At 44.5% G+C, this 23,830-nt stretch overlaps 1 protein-coding gene across 1 annotated transcript in view; it reads right to left on the bottom strand.

The window, feature by feature from the left end:
- Nucleotides 1–5,176: 5,176 nt before the first annotated feature.
- ATF6 (activating transcription factor 6) overlaps nucleotides 5,177–23,830 on the bottom strand; it is a 208,733-nt gene continuing 190,079 nt past the window's right edge. Inside the window, exon 16 of the mRNA XM_035010025.1 lies at nucleotides 5,177–6,536. Within this exon, the coding sequence (XP_034865916.1) occupies nucleotides 6,328–6,536 (209 nt within the window). The 3' untranslated portion in view covers nucleotides 5,177–6,327. The remainder of the gene's footprint in view (nucleotides 6,537–23,830) is intronic.

The raw sequence follows: 23,830 nt of genomic DNA, 5'->3' as shown, positions 1-23,830 counted from the left end.
TGTGCCAATTTCTTTATCTGGAACACGTGAATAATAGTACATACGTATGTCATAAGGCTACCGTAAAGCCTAACAAGCTAATGCTCATAAATGCTTAGCCCAGTCTGGCATGCGTGTTTCAACACGCATCAGCTGTTAGGAAGTGAACTGAGGGATGGATTCTCTGCCCACGTTTGCGTACAGATCACACCAAATGGGTGTGATGGGAGTGAAGCTGGCTATAGGTCCAATAGGGTAAACGAAACAGCAGAAGTGGTCCACCTTTCTAACGAGAGGTACAATTAGATGCGTTGCAGAGTGTGTGAGAAGAGCCCTCCGTTCGTGGCACCGTGTGTGGTTCAATCCAGCTGTCAGCTGTGGTTCTCCTTTGAGATCCGCAAATTGGCTTGACCCGTCCCCCACATACAGAGGGAGGTCCCAGAGGACAATCCCATAGGACTTGGGGGCAGGGGAAGGCGGATTTCCCTGTTCACCTCTGTGGCTTCACGGACTCTGGTTTTAAATCATCCTGCTCTACTGTCTGCGAGCTCTTCTCACTAAATCCACAGCAAGCATCCTCCCCTTTCTTCCCTCCCCGAACAACACTGACACAAAGCTGTGTGTGCAGCAGGCTTTTACTGAAGGTTTGGGATGATAAAGAGGATTTACATTTGACAGCTCCAGCACCCAGAGACCAAGCCTGTGGCTCAATCCCACGTTCTCTTTTTCTGCTGCTCAGCCCATCCTCCAGTGTCAGCTAACTTTCTCGGCAGACGAGGGGAATTGGGGTCTCACTTTCCAAAGAGGTCAGTTACAGTGTCTTTGGAAACACATGTAGTTTTGCCTCTAAGAGAACTCTGATGTTATTAATTTTGTGTATTTCTGTATCTGGCTCCACAGGCCAACTGTGAGCTCCTTCAGGGCAGGACTCACACAGGATCTGTCTCTGGCAGTGGAACAGTATGGTGGCCAAGAATCCACTTGCTGGAGCGAAATTGCGTGGGTCCAGATACTGGTTATTCTGCTTCCTAGTCACGTGACCGTGGTAGGGACCAGGCTGCTGGGAGGACTGAAGTAGGAGAGCGGGACTAGTGAGCCTAGAGTGGTGTCTGAGGCATACACTGGGTGCTCAGTGAATGCCTGCATGCCTCACCCCTGGATGGACTCTGCTGTCAGTCTGCAGGACAAGCTGCATGCACGGTGACACTGGTCATTCCAAGCTGGGAAGATGCCTGTGGTGTGACTGAGTAACCCAGGTTCCTGATGTAGAAGGACGAAGTCGGAGTTCTTAGACAAATTTTTCTCCTTGGTAAGATTGTAGTTGAAATATTTGGACACAATAAAGGAAACTTTTACTTAACCAGGCTAAGGGGGAAGAGTGGAAAAGAGTTCTATTGTTTTTATCTAAACAGTAACAGGCCACAAGCCATTTTAGGTTTCCCTTTTCATTACTAATCTCTTCACATTGAAGATTCATTTTGGGTCTTTTTTTCTCTCTATATACAGAACAAAGTAAGGCAAGCTTAAAAATTCTTTATTTGAATCTTAGACAAAGAACAAGTATTGCATTGTAAAGACTTGCTTAAAACCGTGTAAGTCTGTTGTGGTTTCTTTATGCATCGTAAACCAACGCCATACTGCAGGAGAGACTGGTACCTCATCACTCCTCATCTTTAACCTGCTCTTAATGTAGCGTGGATGCAACCTCAGAAGGAAAACCCTGGTCAAAGGCTTGGTGAACACTCTCTCCTCTGGCTCTGATGGCTCCATGGGTGAAGCACGATGGGTCTTGGCCCAAACACACCTGCCAACAGGATGAGAAACAGGGAATTGCTGTCTTAAGGCCAGCAGTACCTGGTAGTTTTCATCTAAAGTTCTCTTTCCCCCTCTTAACCGATGACTGACCTGGCAATTAGGGCTGAGTGTGAGTTGAATGGTCTGATAGACAATGACTGTGAAAGTCAACCTAGCGGTCTCTCTCTGGGGTTTACCCCCCCTCCCGGGGGGGGGGGGGCTAGATGAAGCCTCCTGGTTTAACTAGTGGTCACCAACGGTGCTGGGTGCAAGCAGCAAAACCGTATGCTGTCTGCTGACCTTGGCAAATGATAAACTATGATGTATTTACTTCTCAGTTCCCCAAACTAATAGAATTCTCTTAATGTGCTATACCTCTAATGCTTAAGTCAGAAAACCATTATGTCGAGACCAGGGCCACTATTTGGCAGCCGCTAGCCATGACATGATTCATGCACAGGACCAAATTTCCTGATCAAGATGTTTTTGTCATTCTTTTCATAACCTGACAGATAACACAACCATTAGAACAATCTGCTCAAAGCTCTAGACTTATCTAAAACTCTGTTTTAAGCTTAGTCACTAAAAATATAAGTTAACAGGCTACACTCTGATTTCTATTTTCAGGTAGAAAACGGCTTTTACATGCATAGTTCCATGGGGGCTCGAGCAACATCTGTTTGGGTAGTCCAGTATTCTGTCTTCCTAGAAAATTAAAAATCAACCACAACCCCTAGGGGTGGGGGACACAGAAGTTGTCCCCTCCCAAATGTGACTAGGGGTAGGAATGAAAACTTCTCACATTTACTTTCTTTAGGCTTTATTCTTGTTTTTAAGGTATGAATATAATTAGTGCTCATATTAGCAGCAAAGATCCTAATTTCTCCAAATTAGAATGACTCAGGAGGGACATAAATAACATTCTGGTAAAAATGTGGGGTCCAGAGGTGGTGATAAGCATCTGTCAATTCTAGCATTAAGCAATCTTGGGAGGTTAATGCACATGAAACAGCCAATGGGATGAAAGGCTTCATTCAAACTTCAGTTCCTTGGACTCTGCTGCCCATGGGGGTGCAGTGGACCAGGCTTCGCTGGGTGGAAAAGCGTCCATGAGGTCAGGCTGCAGTGGACGTGGGGTCTGACTGGCTCGTCAGTAAAAAGGGGTGACTTCTCCTAGGTAGCTGAGAGTAGAAGTCGCTTGGGAACTTTTCAGTGTTTGAAAGTCAGATATGGGTTTTTCCTTGTGCTATTTTTCTGCCAAGTTTCACAACCCGAGCTGAGTGAGAGGGCAAGAGCCAGAAAGTAGTGCAAACGTTGCAAGGAGCTGGAGAGGGGTACGGTTTCCATCACCCCAAAGGCCACAGCCACGGCGTCTCATCAGGGTCACTGCTGATGGGGGCTCATGCCCGGGGTCAGAGAGTCAGGCCAGGAAGGCTGGTCGGGTCAGTGTCTCTTTAAAAAGGACGGAAACATCAGTTTGAATCCCAAGTTGCTTGTCTGTTTCTAAGTAATGTTTATTCAGAACACTCAAGGATGACTCATAACATTCCTGCTTTCAAATACCTCTGTGTCTACTTCTTGCTCACAAGAAGAGGCAAAGACGTGTCAGCTTGGCGCTGGAGCCTATAGTCCTTTAGGAAAAAGTTCGACGATGCTCTGAGATTTCATAATTACAGTTTTTTTTTTGTTTTTGTTTTTTCACTTGTGAAAAGATAAACCTCACCCAGTAATGTAATGGAAAGCTTCTAAATGACAAGCATGGCAAACTTTTGATTCAAGATGATCCCTTTACAAATCCCAACTTTGGAAAGAGACCGTTTACACTACCAGGCTGATGGAGCTGTGTGTTCTGCTGGGGGGCTAACCCTGTGCTGGGGGGGCCCGACGCCTGACTCAGTAGTTAATACGAGGAACCATCCGCTGCCATGAAGCCTCCGCACGTGGGGCTTGCAAGCAGGTGGGAGAACTGGTCCCGGCCAGGCCCGCCGCCACTTCCTGGGGGAGGAGGGGTGGGGGGACAAAGGGAAGAGAGTCCCCTACCCCATGGGTGGACTTGCCTCCTCTAGTTTATCTAATTATCCCACAAACTTGCAAAATCCCACTTAATATAAAGTTAATAAATTTAGATGCACAGCCCCCATCATTCCTGGCTGCAATCCCCAAAAGGCGATTTCAACCTAAAACTAAACCCAAACAGCAGCTTAATTTATTTATCAGGCATAGCCACTTTCTCTTGCCCAACACGCCTAACTCATGCGAGCACAGAGGTTACGTCAGAACCGCTGTGGGGCCCAGGAATTCATAAGAGCTTTGACAGTAATTACAAAAGGAGATCACTGCCTCGTGGTTGTCACTCCCTCCCTTCCTGAGACTTCACCCTGAGGAGTGAAACCAGGGGGAGCGTGGGCGCGGCCCCGGGCTGCCGTGGGCGGTCAGGACTCCTTGCTGTTGGCACCTGCATCCCCACCTGCAGGAGAGGCATCCAGGTGGGCTGACGCGACATGACTGCCACGGTTGGTCGGAGCGGTCAGGGAAGCTGGGGTGGAGGGTGAAGGCTGAGCACAGGGCGAGAAGCGGGCGGTTGGCCTGTGGGTGAGGGTCCACGCACGGGAGAGGAAGCACCGTCTGTAAGGCCGTGCCCGCGGCCACGGTGACAGTGGTGACAGCTCGGGCAGACTAGCAGCTTGGGAACGGCCATGTCCCCTTGCCCCCTGGCCAGGGCCACGGCTACATGCTTGGCTGGTGTGCAAGATGGGAGGAGACACTCCCGAGAGAAGGCTGTCCTGCCACGTTCAGGTCTTGTCCGCATGGGCCTGGCGCCCGTCAGAGGTGGAGCGGCCCCGGGGAAGGTGGTTCCCGTGTGGACGTCGCCCCGGACAGCAGCCGCAGTGGGGGCTGTAGCAGGCTCATGTGGGGGGCAGAGCGAGGCTTGTTAATGCCGCCAAACCCCAGATTCCTGGGGACCCGGGCAGCAGAGCGCCCCGTCGGCCGCTCGAAGTTACCCGGATCTCCTCGGAGCGCATCCAGCGGAGCTTGGGCACAGAGGTGCCACTGTCCAGAGGTGGAAGCCTGAGTGATTGTTCAGAATTATTTAGAAGCCAGGCCGACCCTTGCGGGCAGGAGGGGGCCGGCCGCAGGACACCCCACGGGACTCACACCCACAGTCCTTCCTCCTCCGACTCAGAGCAGTGGGAGGCCGGAGCGGGGACTGGAAGGGAAGAACACCGACCCAGGCAAGTGGATTAGGGGAAGAAGCTGTGTCTGCAGAACGAGTTCTAGCGAGAAAGTGCGAAGTTGCATAGGAGAACAGGAAGACTCACTTTAGAAACCGAAGGCAGAACACCAGAGAGGAGAAGAAAGTAGTCAAAAGTACAGTAAGATATGAGGGAACACAGTAGGGCTATTTTTTCTTTCTTTTTTTCTTTTTTTTACCATGGGAGGACAAAAAAGTCAATTCCTTCACTGTCTATTCACTGGAGAAACTGAAAATTATTGCTGGATTGTGGAATGCACTCCCTGAACAGGAATCCAAGCTGGCCTGTCTGCAGAGTCTTAAGGAATAAATACCTGCCAATTCTCATGAGAAAAAAAAACTCGTTTGCTTAACATCACCCTGCGTGTTCCTTAGCCGAATTCAGTATCGTCATACTAGTAGAAGGTGTGTCGTGGGTGGGGATTCGCAGTAAAGCTGAAGGATTTGTCCCAGGGTCCTTGCGGACCTGCACCAGACGAGTACAGAGAACATATAAGCACATATGCTAACACTCGGTGGCCTCAGAATAAAAGGTTGCTGTGGCTTCCATTTTAACTCCAGTCACATCAAAACCTGCAGTGTTTGAAACGTGTGTTAACAGCTGGTTCCTCCTCCCTTGGCCCACGTGGACCCTGCTCTTCCCTGACAGTCTCTCCACCCCACTGCCCTGCGCCGGTGTCCCACACAGTTACGCACGCGCCGGCTCAGGCGGGAGCCACAATTCCCGGGCGAGGACCAACTTTACCCAGTTGGGATTTCTCCCTTTTACCTAAAGCCCTCAACTGTCTTGACCCTTTTGGGGGACGTTTTTGGCTGTTCTGGTTTTGAAATCTGTTTCCAATAAGCACAATATCCAGAATGGATTTGCATTAAATTAATAAAAACTCTAATTACTGGAAACATCAGTGTGCTGTACAGCTATAAATAAAAATCTCTATCAATAAGTGAAATGGCAGAGAAGGGAAGAAGATCTTATTTTAAAGAGGACTATTTAAACACAAAAGAAATATAGGAGGAAAAGCAATTTAGGAAGGTACATAAAAAATTCGACACCAGGCAGCAAGGAGGATGCAGGCAACATTTGCCGTGGGAGAAAGGCCACTGCCCTTGTGTCTGAGCATCAGTGCTTTCCCAGTAGAAGGGCAGACGGTGAAAAACAACTTTTCTTGCTACCCCTGGAACCCTACTGCGAGGCAGCTCTCGGCCTGCCACCAAGAGGGCGGACAGGAACAGGTCTCTCCCCTGCTCTCCAGCGCGGCGGGGGCAGGGTCCCACCGTGTTTTCTGGCGCAGCCTCAGAGGCTATTGTAATGACTCCGGGATGGTGCGGACAACATGGGCTGCTTCCGGGGCTGCTGGCGGGGAGCCGAAGAAGGTGTTGCTTTGATTCCTCTGCTGATCTCGGAGATAAGGGGGAACTGACGAGCTCTTGATGTGGAGGATCCGGGTGTCCATCACCTGACAGTCAATCTGCATCATCACTTCATAATCCTGCCCATTGATCACGTTCTCTGTGGGGAGGGAGACACACAAGGAATAAATATTCACCAGCATGTGCGATTCTACCATAAGCTTCAATCCCAGAGAGACCTAAATAAGCTTTATGGGTGTGAACTGCCAACAGGCTTTCTAGGGAACAGAGGGGCTCCATCAGTCACTAAGCGGAGCCACAGCTGGGATAGGTGCCAGGATGGCCTGTCCTCCTTGATTCCAGCTTCCCAACAACCTTTATCAGCCCGGTAAGGTCTTGGAGCAGTGGCAGAGTTCACCCCAGAGTATCTGTCCACAGATGTCATGTGAAGATTTCCGCGGTGGGTAGAGGGGAGAATACTTAAGCGCCTCTCCCCTTCAACAATGGGAAGGAGTAATTGTCAGAAGAACCAACCTACGGCGTGCACGGTCCCAGGAGACCCTGGCTGAGACCACTTGCCTCCCATTCATCAGCAGTGTTTCTAATTTCAATAAGAGAGTCCCAGTTACGAATTTAAGGCTTGGCCTTAGCAGCATAAAGTACAGTGAAGACCGACAACAAGGTGCAGACGTGACAATGATGTTCTTGCCCAGAGGGAAGTGTGGGATTCCAGAGTTTTTGATTCCGGGTATAAGAGACAAGGACGTTTCTAATTTGGGACTAGAGGCAGTGCTACAGGACTTGCAGGTAAACTAGAGGCGAGTTGCAGAGGGAACGGGAAAACCACATAGGGTTGCACTCACTTACCTGGTCTGGAGGAACCCATCCCAAGTTTAACACACACATGCTCTTACTTCCTAAGAGGATGAACGTGCTTTATTTTAGGGAGAGGGCAAATTATTTCCTGATTTGTAATTCTGGGTAGTCATTTTCCAACTTGTAGTCAATGAAACTTGGGCATAAGACTAAAGAGAATTGTAGGTAGACAGTCCCTCCAAGCCCAGCCGGCCATTCACAGCAGCGCAGTTAGGAGGTGTATGAACGTGGAATAATGCCAGCATCTCTGTCTGCAAGTCCTCTGCGAATGCGGAGCTGGCAGTGGGGACCGGGTGAAGGCCTAGTCTTACTGTTGTGTTTATGAAGATGATATACAGCCAACCAGTGACTTTTATAATTAAACATCGGGCTTCTCTAGGACCAAGAATTGAATTTAAAGTAGAATTCTATTTTTTTGTTTTTACTTCAACACTGTGCACGCCAAGTATGATACATCTAGAGGAAGAAAATCCAAAGTCTGACATTTGATCTTCAGATTCCATTGTTATGTTTGGGAAAATTAAGCCATGGAGTGTGTCACAGTTTAGGACTTAACAGAAATCCTCTAATCCAGTGGGTCTTAAATCAGAGTCTAATGCATAGACTTCAGGGAGTCTGTAAGTTCCCTGAAATTGCATGCAGAATTTTATTTGCGTGTTCATTTTTCTGGAGAGGAGCCCCATCGGATTCTCAAAGGTGTCTATGACTTCCCAAAAGCTGAAAACTATTGGATCTAATAAGCTATCAAGTTTAAGTTCCTCGAGCAGATGTTATAGTCTATGTCAAAACCGATGGAAGACATCATTCCTCTACTTCTACTCACTGGCTATCTGCTCTTATTTTTAAAATATTCTTGGTTGATGAGTAATTTCTCATTACAAGTCTTGTAAATCTCTTCTATTATACTTGAAGCTAATTTCCTTCTTTCCCAGCCTTACTAGAGAATGAAGAACAGCTGGTTGCCCCTGCGCAGTAACTAACCCTACTATTCTTTAAGACCATTGCTATGGACACTTCAATTTTATGAGTCCTACAGACATGCAATGAAAATTAAGTCATTTGCTTAGCTTTTTTAAAAAACCAAGGTATAACTGATATAAAATATTATTTGTTTCAGGTGTGCACCCTGATGATTCCACATATTTATATACATTGCAAAATGATTACCACAGTAGGTCTAGTTATCATGTCACCATACAAAGTTAATATTATTGACTGTATTCCCCATGTTGTACATTAAATCCACACGACTTATTTATAACTACAAGCTTGCACTTCTTGATCTCTTTACCATTTTGCTCCCTACTCCAACCCACTTACCCCTCTGGCAATGGGCAATCTGTTCTCTATGAATCTGGGTTTGGTTTGGTTTGATTTTTTAAGAATCCACATATAAGTGGAATCTTGTGGTATATGTCTTTGTATCTGCTTATTTAACTGAGCATAACATCCATTAGGTCCATCCATGTTGTTGCAAAAGGCAAGATTTCTTTCTTTTTTATGGCTGAATACTATTCCACTGTATACACACACGTGCGCGCCACATCTTTATCCATTCATCCATCAATGGACAAGAAGGTTGTTTCCGTATCTTGGCTACTGTAAATAATGCTGCAATGCACACAGGGGTGCATATATCTTTTCAAATTAGTGTTTTCAGTTTCTTTAGATAGATAACCAGTAGTGGAATTGCTGGATCAGAGGGCACTTCTATTTTTAGTTTTTCGAGGAACTTCTATACCCTGTTCCACAGTGGCTGCACCAATTTACATTCCCATATATGAGGGTTTCTTTTCCTCCACATCCTCACCAACACCTGTTGTTTCTTGTCATTTTGATAACAGCCATTCTGACAGGTGTGAGGTGGTGTCTCATTGTGGTTTTTTCATTTCTCTCATGATCAGTGATGTTGAGTATCTTTTCAAGTGCCTGTTGGCCATCTGGATGTCTTTGGAAAAATGTCTATTTAGATCCTCTACCATTTTTTTTTTTACATGACTTGGTTATAACATCTTGAGTCAAATTTTAACATCTGAACTGCAATTTCATTGCTACTAAGATAATGAATAAATGCTCTACTTGATGTTTGTTTTACTGCTCTGCCCATTTTTTAACTGGATTTTTCTGTTATTGAGTTTGAGTTCTTTATATATTTTGGATATGAATACAACTGGATATATGATTTGCAAGTATCTTCCTCCATTGGGTAGATTGCCTTTTCATTTTGTTGATAGTTTACTGTGCAGAGCTTTTTAGTTTGATGTAGTCCAATTTGCTTACTTTTGCTTTTTCCCTGTTGTCTTTGGAGTCAAATGCAAGAAAACATCACTGAGATGGATGTCACGGAGTTTACCACCTATGTTTTCTTCTGGGAGTTTTATGGTTTCAGGTCTTCAAGTCTTTAATGCACTTTGAGTTAATTTTTCTATATGGTATAAAATAATGGTCCAGTTTCATTCTTCTGTGTGTAGCAGATCTAGGTTTCCCAACACCATTTACTGTCTCTTCTCCCTTGGGTATTCTTGCTTCATTTGTCAAAAATTAATGAACCATATTCGTGAAGGTTTATATCTGGGCTCTTGAATCTGTTCCACTGATCTTTGTGTTTTTGTGCTAGTGCAATACTGTTTTGATTACTATAGCTTTGTGTTCTAGTTTAAAATCAGGGAGCATGATACCTCTGGCTTTGGTCTTTCTCAACATTGCTTTGAGTATCCAGGGTCTTCTGTAGTTCCACATAAATTGTAAAATTACTTGTTCTAGTTCTGTGAAAAATGCTATTGGTATTTTGATAGGAATGGTAGTAAATCTGTAGGATGCTTTGGTTAGTATGGCTATTTAACAATATGAATTCTTCCAATCCATGAGATGACATATCTTTCTGCTTATCTACATCTTCTTCAATTTCTTTCATTAATGGCTTAGAGTTTTCAGTATACAGGTCTTTCACCTCCTTGGTTAAATTTATTCCAAGGTGTTTTATTCTTATTGATGTAACTAATTGGGATTATTTTCTTGATTTCTCTGACAGTTCATTATTCATGTATAGAAACAACAGATTTTTGTATATTGATCTTGTATCCTACAACTTCACTGAATTCATCAATACTAATTCTTTTTTTTGTGTGGTCTTCAGTGTTTTCTATTTTGTAGTATTATGTCATCTGCAAATAGTGATAGTTCTACTTCTTTCTTTCCAATTTGTATGCCTTTTATTTCCTGCCTAACTGCTGTGGCTAGAACTTTCAATACTATGTTGAATAAAAGTGGTGAGAGTGGGCACCCTTGTCCTGTTCCTTGTCTTAGAGGAAAAGTTTTGGCTCTTTACCATTGAGTATGATGTTAGCTGTGGGTTTGTGATATATGGCCTTTATTATGTGGAGGTGTGCTTTTTTTTTTTTTTCCAAAAAATATTTTAGAGAGCTCGTGAGTGCAGGGGGAGGGGTCATGGGAGAGGGAGAGAGAGAGAATCCCAAGCAGACTCCATGCTGAGTGCAGAGCCTGACCAGGTGCTCCATCCCACAACCCCGAGATCATGACCCAAGCCAAAATCAAGAGTCAGACACTCAACTGACTGAGCCACCCAGGCGCCCCTTTCTTTTCAGATTTTTATTTAAATTCTAGTTAGTTAACGTATAGTGTAATACTGGTTTCATGAGAATTTAGTGATTCATCACTTACATGTAACACCCAGTGAGGTATGCTCTTTCTATATCTACTTTGTTTAGAGTTTTTGTAAGTGGATGTTTGATTCTGTCCAAGCTTTTACTGCATCTCTTGAGATGATCATATAATTTTTATCTTTCCTTTTTTAATGTGGTGTATCATGTTGATTAATTTGTGATTGTTGAACCATCCTTGCATCCCTGCAATGAATCCCACTTGATTGTAGTATATGATCATTTTAATGTATTGTTCAATTTGCTAATATTTTGTTGAGGATTTTTACATCTATGGTCATCAGGGATATTGTCTTACAATTTTCTTTTCTTGTGGTGTCTTTGTCTGGTTTTGGTATCTGGGTAATGCTGGCCATGTAAAATGAGTTTGAAAGCATTCCTTCCTCTTCAATTTTTTGGAAGAGTTTTGAGAAAGATGGATATTAAATCTTTAAATGTTTCGTAGAATTCACTAGTGAAGCCATCTGGCCCTAGACTGTTTGTTTGGAGGTTTTTGATTACTGATTCAATTTTCATAATTGCTCTACTCAGATTTTCTGTTTCTTTGTAGTTCAGTCTTGGATAATTGTGTTTCTATATATTTATTCATTTCTTCTAGATTGTCCAATTTGTTTGCATATAATTGTTCATAGTATTTTCTTATGATCCTTTGTAATTTCTGTGTAATCAGTTTAACTTTCATTTCTGAAATTATTTATTTGAGCCCTCTCTTGGTAAGTCTAGCTAAAGGTTTGTCTATTTTGTTTATCTTTTCAAAGAACCAGCTCTTAGTTTCACTCATCTTTCCCATTATCTTTTTAGTCTCTATTTCATTTATTTCTACTCTGACCTTTCTTTCCTTCTACTAACTCTGTGCTTTGTTCTTTTTCTAGTTTCTTTAGGTATAAATTGTTTGAGATGTTTCTTGAAATAAGCCTGTACTGTTATGAACTTCCCTCTTTTGCCCATCTCACAGATTTTACGTTTGTTTTCATTTATTTCTAGGTATTTTTTAATTTCACCTTTGACTTCTTCTATGACCCAATAATGTGTTGTTTAATCTCCACATATTTGTAGTTTTTCTAGTATTCTTCTTGTAATTGATTCCTAATATCATACTACTGTGGTCAGAAAAGATGCCTGAAAGGATTTCAACCTTCTGAATTTACTGAGACCTGTTTTGTGGCCTAATATGTGATCTACCATGGAGAAGAATGTTCATTCTGCTGCTTTTGGATGTAATCTTCTGTATACATCTATTAAGTCCATCTGGTCTAGTGTGTCATTTAAGGCTGATGTTTCTTTATTGATTTTTCTGTCTCGATGATCTATCCATCAATGTTAAGTATTGCTGTCAATTTCTCTCTTTCAGTTGGTTAACACTTTATATATTTTGGTCCACCTACATTGGGTGCATATATATTTATAAATGTTATATCTCCTTGCTAGATTGACCCCTTTATCATTATGTATTTCCCTTCTTTGCCTTTTACTATTCTTTAGCCACTCTATGTCTTTTGACTGGAGAATTTATAGTCTGTTTACATTTAAAGTGACTATATTGAGAGGAATGTACTTATTGCCATTTTGTCAACAGTTTTCTTTCTTTCTTTTTTTAAGATTTTATTTATTTGACAGAGAGTGAGCCACAGCAAGAGAGGGGACACAAGCAGGGGGAGTGGGAGAGGGAGAAGCAGGCTTCCCGCGGAGCGGGGAGCCCGATGTGGGGCTCGGTCCCAGGACCCTGAGATCATGACCTGAGCCGAAGGCAGACGCTTAACAACTGAGCCACCCAGGCGCCCCTGTCAACTGTTTTCTGGCTGTTTTTGTAGTTTCTCTGTTTCTTTCTTTTTCTTACTTCCCTGTGGTTTGATGACTTTCTTTAGTATTATATGCTTAGATTCCGTTCTCATTTTCTTTTGTGTATTTACTGTAAGTTTTTGTTTTGTGGTTACCATGAGGCTCACATACATTATCCTATGTATGTAACAGTCTACTTTAAGTTGATGGCAACTTAAATTTGAACACTTGCCACAATTCTACATTTTTAACCCCTCCTCCCCACATTCTGTCTCAGATGTCACATTTTACATCTTTTTACGTATTCCTTAACTATTGTAATTTTAGTTGATTTTATTACTTTTGTGTTTTAGCTTCATCCTAGCTTTGTAAGTGAATGAATCCACTATTTTTACTATAGATTTAGCTTTTCTGGTGAGATTTTTACTTTCATAGGTTTTCTTATTAATTACTGCCATTTCTTTTCAGTGTAAAGAAGTTCCTTTAACATTTCTTGAAAGGCTGGTTTAGTAGAGATGAGCTGCTTTAGCTCTTGAAGCTCTCCTTCAATTCTGAACAATAACCTTGCTGGGTAGAGTATTCTTGGTTGGAAGTTCTTTCCTTTCAGCACTTTGAATGTCATGCCACTCACTTCTGGTCTGCAAAGTTCCCACTGAAAAATCTGATAGCCTTATGGGGTTCCCCTTGTACATGACAATTTATTTTTCCCTTGCTGCTTTTAAGGGTCCATCTTTAACTTTTGACATTTTAATTTATAATGTGTCTTGGTGTGGATCTCTTTGGGTTCATCTTTTTTGGAATTCTCTGGGATTCCTGGATCTGGATGGCTGTTTCCCTCCACAGAGTTTTCTGCCCCTCTCTTTCTTCTTCTGGGAACCCTATAAAGTGAATGTAATTCTACTTGATGTCCTTTTGGTCCCTTAAAGTTACTTTCATTTTTAGAAATTCTTTTTTCTTTTGGCTGCTCTGTCTGGGTGAGTTCCCTTGTTTTGTCTTCCAGCTCATTGATCCTTTTAATGTTTTGCCCAGCCTGCTGTTGAACCCCTGTAGTGTATTTTTTAGTTATTTTGTTCTTCAGGTCTGTGGATTTCTGTTTGGTACTTTCTTACATTTTCTTTCTCTTTGTTGAAGTTCTGTGTTCATCCATTCTTCCTCTGAGTTTGGTAATCATCTTCATTGACCATTATTTTAAATTCTTTATCAATAGATTACTTATCTCTGAATCATTAAAGTCTTTTTTTCTGAGGTTTTGTCTTTTTCTTTCATTTGGAACATATTTCTTTGTTCCCTCATTTTACTTGATGCTCTGTGTTTCTATGTATTAGGCGAAGTAGCTACCTCTCTGTCTTGAAGGAGTGGCCTGTGTACGTGATAAACCGCCTCATTCAACCTTGCCCTAGCTCTTGATTTTCTCTTGAACCTTTGTGAAGGTCTAAACCACCTAATTAATTCTTGAGATGTACGTGTTGTTGGGAGTGTGCCAAGACCTGTCAGTGCTCTAGGGGGAGGAATCTCATTTAGCACCTGGTTTCAGGCAGTTGGAAGCAAAATCCCTCAGGCCAACAGCTTTTAAAATATTCAAGTAGATACAGTCCTGTGGGGTTACAACTGTAATCCCTGATGGCCTCCAGACCAGGAGTCTAGAAGTATTGCTGGGGCAACAGCTGTAATAACTGGGGTCCAGATAAATGTATAAGCTCCTTTCTGGGAGGTCTTACAGAGCTGTAGTGAGGCCAAGGGGATGTACAAGGTGGTATCTCCCTGGCTTACATTCCCTAGGAGCACCTCATTAGCCTCGAGATGTGTGGGAAACCTGAAGCCTGTCCCTCAGGCTGAAGCTCCAGGATAGCAGGTCTTTTCCCCAGGAAGACTGAGGTTGTGTTTTCCCCAGGAAGACTGAGGTTGTGTGTTTCAGTCTGCTGTCTGTTCAGTGCTCTAGGGGTGGTGGCCTGCCAAGAACTGTATTCCCAACTGTCACTTCCCATGGAGCTCAGGAACACCAGCCCCCTTGGCCACTAGGGCCAGGTGATCAAGGGGGCATCCCCTGTGTAGACTGTGTGTACCTGCTGGCTTGAACTAGGCAGGGGGAGAGTGTAGGGGGCAGGGCATACTCGCCAGCTTCAGAAAGGCAGCAGGAAAGTGAGCATGCCTGTGGACTTAGGACTGTAGCAGGAGAGGGCCTTGCCTGTGGGAGCGCACCAGCTTGAGGCCGGGAGGAGGAGAATGCTGCAACCACGGCTGGCTTGGCGCTCACCTGCCCTGGCCAGGGAGAGGGGGAGTGCTGCAGCTGCCCGCACTCTCTGGCTTCAGCAAGGCAGGGGGACAGTGCTGAGTCCAAGCTCACCTACCTGTGTACTGGCGGGGGGGGGGGGGGGGGGGGGGGGTGCAAAATTGGTATCACCAGTGCCTCTCCTCCAAGGACAGTTTCAGCTGTCCCCTGCCCCTCCAGCTTTTTTTTTTTTTAAGATTTATTTATTTGACAGAGACAGCAAGAGAGGGAACACAAACAAGCAGGGAGAGTGGGAGAGGGAGAAGCAGGCTCCCAGGGAGCCGTGTCCCAAAACCCTGGGATCATGATCTGAGCCAAAGGCAGACGCTTAATGACTGAGCCACCCATGAATTTCCTCCTCAGCTAGTCTAAGCGGTTTTCAAATGGCTGTTTTTCCCCTGGGCCTTGGGGTGAGTGAGACTGTAAGTGAGTACTTTAAAAGGGGCATCTCCATTTCTGCAGCACTTTGGGTCTCCTGGACATCAGCCCCGCTCATTTTTTAAGCCAGATGTTCTGGGGGCTTTTTCTTCAGTGCAGATCCCAGGGGTTGGGGTGCCTGATGTGGGGCACCAACCTCTTGGTCCTCTGGGAGAAGCACCAGGCTGGTGAGATCCTTCCCTATTGTCTGTCACTGTGCTGGGGATGGGGTTTTGGTAAGACTGTGTGTCTACCTCTCTCACCCATCTGGATGTGGTCTTTCTTCCTTTGTTGTGGAAAAGCAGTTCATCTAGTTTTCAGAGGGAAATGCTCCTTATGCAGCTGTAGGCTTGGTGGGGCAGGGGAGTGGGGGGCGGGCAGTGTCAGGTGGTGTCAGGATCTTCCTACATTACCACCTTGTGGAAGTCATTTGCTTATCTTTAGAGAATTACATCTGAATGCCTGTAAGTTAGCCAACGTTTCCTATCGAAGTGTTTTCCAAGTACACAGGCGGCTGCAGCCCTCTGGAAGAGACAACCTCATGGATTTGGAACCATTTCACTTAGAACATGTGCTGGGCTCAGCTTTCTAGGTGTCACACCGATCATTTGCTTTTGGAACCAGAGTCACTCCGTTTCAGAAAAACGAAAAGGTTGTGTGTGTGTGAGTGCAGGAATGCACACACACGCACACGGGGGCATATATGAGCCGATAATGGAAAACACCTGTATTAGAGACACGCAGCACACATTATTAATTTTTACTGCTTTTCTGGATTAACTTGGAATCCAGATGACAATTTAAGATCAAGACTAGGTGCCCTCATAGAGCCCAAACCACCTGCAAAAGTCATTACAGCCCACATGCCTGAGAGAGAGACAGAGAGCGCGTGCACATGCACGGGGCAGAGGGAGAGGGAGAAGCAGACTCCCTGGCTCAACGGGGGTAGGGGTTGTCTCAATTGATCCCAGGACTCTGGGATCATGACCTGAGCTGAAGGCAGACGCTTAACCGACTGAGCCACCCAGGTGACTCAGACAAGGTGTCATCTAGATGGCCATAAAAATGGGTTGTGTTCTTCACTCCCTTCTGAAGGCAATAACTTCTGGGGCAAGGAAACAAGCAGCATTATCAGAAGAAAACCACCAGAGAGGATGTGAATGCCTTCAGCTGGATTCAGAAAGCCCCTTCTGCGTGACAAGCTGGGTACTTCGGGTGTGAAGTGCCGTCCTGTGGGGAACCCCAAGTTACCCAAACCTCTGAAGAACAGATCAGGGGGCTAGAGCGATGATCTTCCATCCACCTTGTGGGACCTCACTGAAGAGTTCTTGGGGTGTTTCAGGACTGACCCCCTTGGACAGTCAGTGAGACCACCTCACCACTACTGATGAGGTTTGCATTATTTTACTTAAAGGAGGCCAGACTGGCAAATAGCTTATGATAACTCCTGATCCCTCTCCTGGGCTGTGAGGCGTCTGTTCACGGTACACTTCCAGGAGCAGCACAGAGGCTCTGAAACTCCCCTCAAAAGGGCAGGCAGAGCTCCTGTGACCCTTTAACTATAAGGTTTTGAGTGTGGTTAATAACTGACCACCCCTGGAAAGGATAGCATTTTTAACTACTGCCCGTCATTTGTGCCTCAGTGTGAATAAAGAGGACCAGGGCAGGTTCTACTGGAGATGAGAACCGGAAGACTCTGGTGGCTCCGGGAGGCAGGTAAGGACAGGCCTCTGAAGGAGGACGCGGAAGGCGGACTGCTCACCTGCGCCACAGGCCAGGTCTCCACTGCGGACGTGCAGCGCCCTCGTCAAAAGCGCATCAAGGCGCAGGGGCTTTCTGACAGGGGAGAGCGGGGCAAACATCCCACTAGAAGGTTGTGAGAGCCGAGTTATGTGACAGGACTGCTAAGCTGTTTTTGTGTACTTAATGAAGAAAGACCTTGACTGTTTGGGGAAAGTTGACCCAAAAGGAACAGCATGGAGTGAAATGTTAAAGCTCGCTCTCCCTCCTCTATCAGCAAACACGTGGGTACCGCACGAGTGACACAAGGAATCTTCTGTTCTGGGCCTCCTGAAGTAAGCAGGGTGAGATGAAACACTGACTGGAGTCAGGAAAAAGGTGTAAAAAATGAATACTTTAAATTCAAAATGAATCAGGCATATAAAAAGGAAAAGAAACGAAGGGCTTCGAATATGAACATGAAGCTGTGATTCTGAACACTTGGGTAGGGTTGAGGAAGCAGAAGATGCGCCTGGACACAGGAGGTGGAAAAACTCCGGGCAGTGTGGAATTTTGAGCAGCCTGTAAAAGCACAAGAACCACAAGTGGCCTGCCAAGAGGTTCTCAGCTGGGAGGTGGCCAACACACATGCCAGAACCTGGACCCTAAACGGAATTAAAGATCCCAAAACGGACAGAGTATGATCTGAAAAAGTCACAAGACTTCAATGCTTTGCAAAGAAGGATATAGGATAAAACCGATTTCTCCTGGGAATCAGATGCTAATCCTAACAAGAGGTAGTTGGCTCTGCGTCAGCTAGGCTGGGGACAGGTGGTGACAGGCTGTTGGTGTCTGTGCCTGAATCTGGTGGGGGTGTGTGTGTGTGCAGGGGGAGGCATGGAAAGGAGATAAAAATCCACCAATTCACAGATCACAAGAGAAACCTTCAACCAAGACAAACAAAAGGAAAAATAAGGAAAGCAGCCCGAAAGGGGAGACCTAGTAGTGGAAGGGAACAGAAGGCGGGACTACAACAAACAAGGTGAGTGTCACGGCGTACGGAGGCTTTCCAGAATGTCCCTAAGCTGACTCCACTACACCTGTCAATCTTCTCTCCAGTTCTCAACTTGAGTCTGGTTTTGACCATCCCAACACACCATGCATTGGATCTCCATGGGTATTTTTTCCTCTACTGGGAAAAGTAGCCCCTTCTGCTCTTCTTCACCCAAATTCTCCATCCAGTCAAATTCCATTAATCCTTTAAGGCCCATTTCAAGTCCCACTTCTAAGAAACCTTCCACGAGAGCTCCACCATTGATTTTTTTTCTTTATAACCAATATATAAATGGTCTACTTTATTGCACAATGTCAAAGTACTTACAAAAAGAGCTCTGGCTCCTTTAAGCAAAGTCTGGCATTTCTGAATGTGGGGCAGGGAGCGAGTGGTGCAAGTCGAACTCTCCCTCCTCAGCTGGTTACAGCACTAACAGTCCCACTGCAGATGGGGACACAGTTGTGCTTCTGACTTGAAGAGTCTTTTTGGAGACGTAAGGACCACACGCAGGCACAGAGTTCCTTGCAACCACCATGTCTGCCCTTTGCCAGAAAAAATTAAAAGCAGAGTGTCTCTGAGGGGGCAGATTTGGGGTTGGGAGTGTCCAAAGGCAGGGAGACCAGCAGGGAGGGAGGAATATCATATGTTTCACTGTAAGACATACCAGAATTTGTTAAATATTACTCAGGTGTTATGGACACCGAGCAACTGGGAGTCAGATGAAAAAGAGCTTATCTAATTAGAGCTATAGTAATTTCACAAAAAAGGTGTGGGCCTAGAATCCTGCATACAAAAACCATTAACCCTTACAGGGCACATGGAGTGGTGATGATGAAGCGAACTACCAGAATTTACTGGGCAGGGGCCAGGATGCTGGACAATCTGCAAAGCCCAGGCATGGTACCGCATCTCATACTCACATAGGTAAAAACAAAACAAAAAAACCCTGATCGTTACTATATTAATCAAGATAGAACCTCGCCGTTTTACATTTAAATTACTTTTATATAGGTTTTCCTAGTCAGTGTGGCTTCAGAATACATTCTTATAACTATTCCACTCTGCTGGGAATATTGTTTCTTTCTGAACTCAAGAAATCACACCACCTGTGGCAAAAACACCCCTGGTGTCTGGGGCAGCACCAGGCCACACGAGTATCCGTCTGCATTTCTAGCTGTTGCACCCACTGATAGCACGCATCAGTGCCAGCACCTGACTTCTTCACTACCTCTTCTAATACCAGCATTATAATATATAGTGCCTGAACATTATATTTTCATGGATTCAACAAATATTTATTGAATTTCTACCATGTGCCAGGTACTAAGGATCTCGAGTAGTGAACAAAACGGGAAAAGAAATTCCTGTCCTCGTAGAGCTTACTTCTTATAAAATGAGAGAGAAGGTGGAGACAGAAAATAAGCACACAGAATGTGAAATCAGGCTATGGAGGAGAGCAAAGCATGGAAGGTGGTTGGGGAGTGTGGGTGGGTGGGGAGGGGCATACAGTTTTAGACACGGTGCCGAGGGTGCCTCTCCTAGAGGGTGATCTCAGAGTAAAGACCTCAGGAGGTGAGGGGTGAGCCATGCAGCCATCACGGGGAGAGTCATGTGCGCGTCAGAGATTCTAGAAAGACACTTAGTGGAGAAGAGCAACAAGTGGTAGGAAATAGGGGTGAGGACTGACTGGCAGGAGGAAAAGGGGTTAGAACTACGATTTGGGGAGCTGTTTGCAGACAGAAAACAGACGGCATCCTGGGACCAAATGGTATCACTGTTGAGGAAAGAATGACGGGAACATGTGTGTTAAGGATGAGCATGAAGAGAAAAGGTGGAGTTTGTGGCTTCATCAGATCACTGAGAATACCTCTGAGAACCAAACTCAATTTGTAACCAACCAACCTACCTTCCTTCCCCAGTATTTGAGCACTGATTACAGGCCAGGCACTGTTACAGACTCTTATAAACATTAAATCCCAGTTTCTGTACCCAATTAAACCTAGAGAGCATCTTCTAAAGGAAAATGGACACATGACGGGTCACAAAACTGCCAGTCAACATTTACTGAGTGCTTTAAACTGCGAGGAATTACAGAAGAAAATGGGATTTCTTCCCTTACATAGCTTACTGGACCCGTTGCAAAAGCAGAATTTAAAATATTTAAAATATTTAAAACATTTAAAATATTGGCAGTCCAAGACGGCAGCATAGGAAGATCCTGAACTCAACCTCCTCCCATGGACACATTGCATCTACATCTACATATAGAGCAATTCCTCCTAAGGAAGCACTGAGGGCTGACTGAACAACTTCTGCACAGTAAACAACAGAGGGAGCACACAGAGAATGGCAGGAGAGGGAGACATGGTAATGATGGGAACCTCACCCCTGGAGTGGCAACCTATAGCAGGAAGGGATATCGCTGAAGGGCCCTCATGCAGACTTGGCCACCTTGGGGCACAATGAAAAAAGAGCAGTTTAAAGGGCAACTAGACTATAAGTGAAAGAAATCCACTTACTAACCCTACAGTATCTGCCCAAAGGGTAGGAAACTGCTGAACTCTCTCTGGGGTTGGAGAGGCCAAGCAGTGCAATTTTTTATGTCCGCTCCCTGCCACCCATCAAATCATAATAGCTTAGGTGGGAACAGGGTCAGGCACTCTAACCAACCTGCTAGGGTCACCCTAGTACGCCCTGGGATCACACCAGCTCCAGCTGTCCATCCCCCCAGGGTGATCCCAGCATGGCACCCCCAGGAACATCTGGTCTTACCTGACCTAGCTGCTCTGCCAAGAAGGGCCCCAAAATGGAGCACCCTGAGACCCTCCCCCCCACAGCTCATGCCCACCTCAGCTCCAGCCATCCATCAAGGTGACCCTAACTCAGCAGGCCCAGCAGGCCACCCTCCCCCCAGGCCTGAGCTCACGCCAGCTCCAGCTGTCCTACCAGGGTGGCCTCAGCACAGAGCGCTCTGGGACTCCTTGGCTCATGCCCCCACTAAAGATCTGGTCATCCCACCAAGGTGATCCCAGCATGGAGTGTTCGGGACACCCTAACCCACACCTGCTGCAGCTTTAGCTGGTCTGCCAAAGGGGCTAGGCATACTACACATGGGACACTCCCATATAAGGCCACTCCTTCAAGGCCAGGAGAGACAGCTGATCTGTCTTATGCACAGAAACAAACACAAAGTCAAGCAAAATGAGGAGACAAAGGAATATGTTCCAAATGAAAGGACAAGATAAGATGCCAGGAAAAAAACCCTAATAAAAACAGGGAGTAAGTAACTTACCTGACAAAGAGTTCAAAGTAATGGTTGTAAAGATGGTCACCAAACTTGAAAGAAGAATGGAGGAACAGAGAACTTTAACAAAGAGTTAGAAAATATAAGACAAAACCAATCATAGCTGAAGAACACAATAACTAAAATGAAATACAGGAGAGGGAATCAATAGCAGATTAGATGAGACAGAAGAATGCATCAGCGATCTGGAAGACAGAATAATGGAAATCACACAACCAGAATTACAACAAAAAAGAACAGTTTAAGGGACCTCTAGGACAACATCAAGCACATGAACACTCCTCTCATAGGGGTCCCACAGGAAGAGAGAGCCAGGGACTGAAGATAATGGCTGAAAACTCCCCTACGGGAAGGAAACATACATCCAGGTCCAGGCAGCAGAGAGTGTCCAGAACAAGATGAACCACGGATCCACACTAAGACGTGGTATAATAAAGTGGCAAAAGTTAAAGAGGAAATCTTAAAGGCAGCAAGAGAAAAACAGATACAAGGAAAACCCCATAACTACCAGCTGATCTTTTAGCAGAAACTCTACAGGCCAGAAGGGAGTGGCAGGATATATTTAAGGCACTGAAAAGGAAAAACTTATAACCAAGAATACTCTAACCAGCAAGCTTATCAGTTAGAATTGAAGGAGAGAGAATTTCCCAGACAAGCAAAAACAAGAGTTCATCACCACTAAACCAGCTTTATAAGAAATGGTAAAGTGTCTTCTCTAAGCAGAAAAGGCCAAAGCTAGAAATAAGAAAATATATGAAAGAAAAATATCTCACTGGTCAAAGCAAATATATAGTAAAGGAAGTGGATCAGCCACTTAAAAAGCTAGCACAAAGGCTAGAAGACAAAAATAGTAAAATCAACTAACTACAATAAGTGGGTAAGGTATACACAAAATAAAAACATGTAAAATATGACATCAAAAACAAAATGTGTGTGCGGGGGAGTAAAAACATAGTGCTTTCTCAACGAGTTCAAACTTAAGTGACTATCAGCTTAAAACAGACTGCTATATATGTATAGGTTGACATATATGAACCATATGGGAAACACAGCCCCAAAATCTACAATACACACAAAAAAGAAAGGAACCCAAATATAACACTAAAGAAAACAAGCCAGAAGGGAAAAGACCAAGAGAAAAAGAAAGGAACAGAGAAAAACTACAAAAACAACAAAATGGCAATAGTAAGTACTTATTAATAATTACCCTAAATGAAAATTGACTAAATGCTCCAATCTAAAGACAAAAAGTGATTGAATGGATTAAAAAACAAAACAAAACAAAAAACAAACCAAGACCCATCTATATGCTGCCTGCAAGAGACTCACTTCAGATCTAAGGACACACACAGACAGTGAAGGGATAGAAAAAGATACATAATAGGAAAAAAAAAAAAAAAGCTGGAGTAGCAATACTCATATCAGATGAAAGAGACTTTAAAACAAAGATTCTAGGGGTGCCTGGGTGGCTCAGTTGTTAAGCATCTGCCTTCAGCTCAGGGCATGTTCCCAGGGTCCTGGAATGGAGCCCTGTGTTGGGCTCCTTGCTCAGAGGGAAGCCTGCTTCTCCCTCTCCCACTCCCCCTGCTTGTGTTCCCTCTCTCACTGTCTCTGTCAAATAAATAAATGAAATCTTTAAAAAACAAAAAGATTCTAACAAAAGACAAAGGGGGTATTATAAAATGATAAAGGAGTCAATCCAAGAAGGATGTAACATTTGTAAGTATTTATGTACCCAACACAAGAGCACCAAAATATATAAAGCAAATATTAACCTAAAAGGAAAAAAGGGACAGTAATACAATAGTAGTAGGGGACTTTATTTTTTAAATTATTTTTTAAAGATTTTATATATTTGTGAGTGAGCATGTGTGAGCAGGGGGAGGGGCAAAAGGGGAGGGAGAGGGATAAGCAGACTCCATGCAGAGCATGGAGCCCAATGTGGGGCTCAGTCTCACCACCCCAAGATCAAAACCTGAACCGAAATCCAGAGTTGGACAGTCAACTGATTGAGCCACCCAGGCACCCCTACTAGGGGACTTTAATACTCCACTACATCAACAGATCATCCAGACAGAAAATCAATAAAAAAACATTGGCCTTAAGTGACATATTAGACCAGATGGACTTAATGGATATATATATATATGGAAGGGCACCTGGGTGTCTTAGTTAAGCATCTGACTCTTGATTTTGGCTCAGGTCATGATCTCTGGGTAGTGAGATCAAGTCCCACCTCAGGCTCCCAGCACAGTGTGGAGTCTGTTTGAGATTCTCTCCCTCTGCCCCTCCTTCTGCTCTCTCTCTAAATAATAATCTTTAAAAAAATATATAGAACATTTCATTCAAAAACTTA

This window comes from Mirounga leonina, unplaced genomic scaffold, assembly GCF_011800145.1.
Source record: "Mirounga leonina isolate KUSES-001 unplaced genomic scaffold, KU_Mleo_1.0 Mir_154, whole genome shotgun sequence".
Classification (NCBI taxonomy): Eukaryota; Metazoa; Chordata; class Mammalia; order Carnivora; family Phocidae; genus Mirounga; species Mirounga leonina.
The sequence above is the reverse complement of the archived record's forward strand: the minus strand, read 5'-3'. Positions and strand labels throughout refer to the sequence as shown.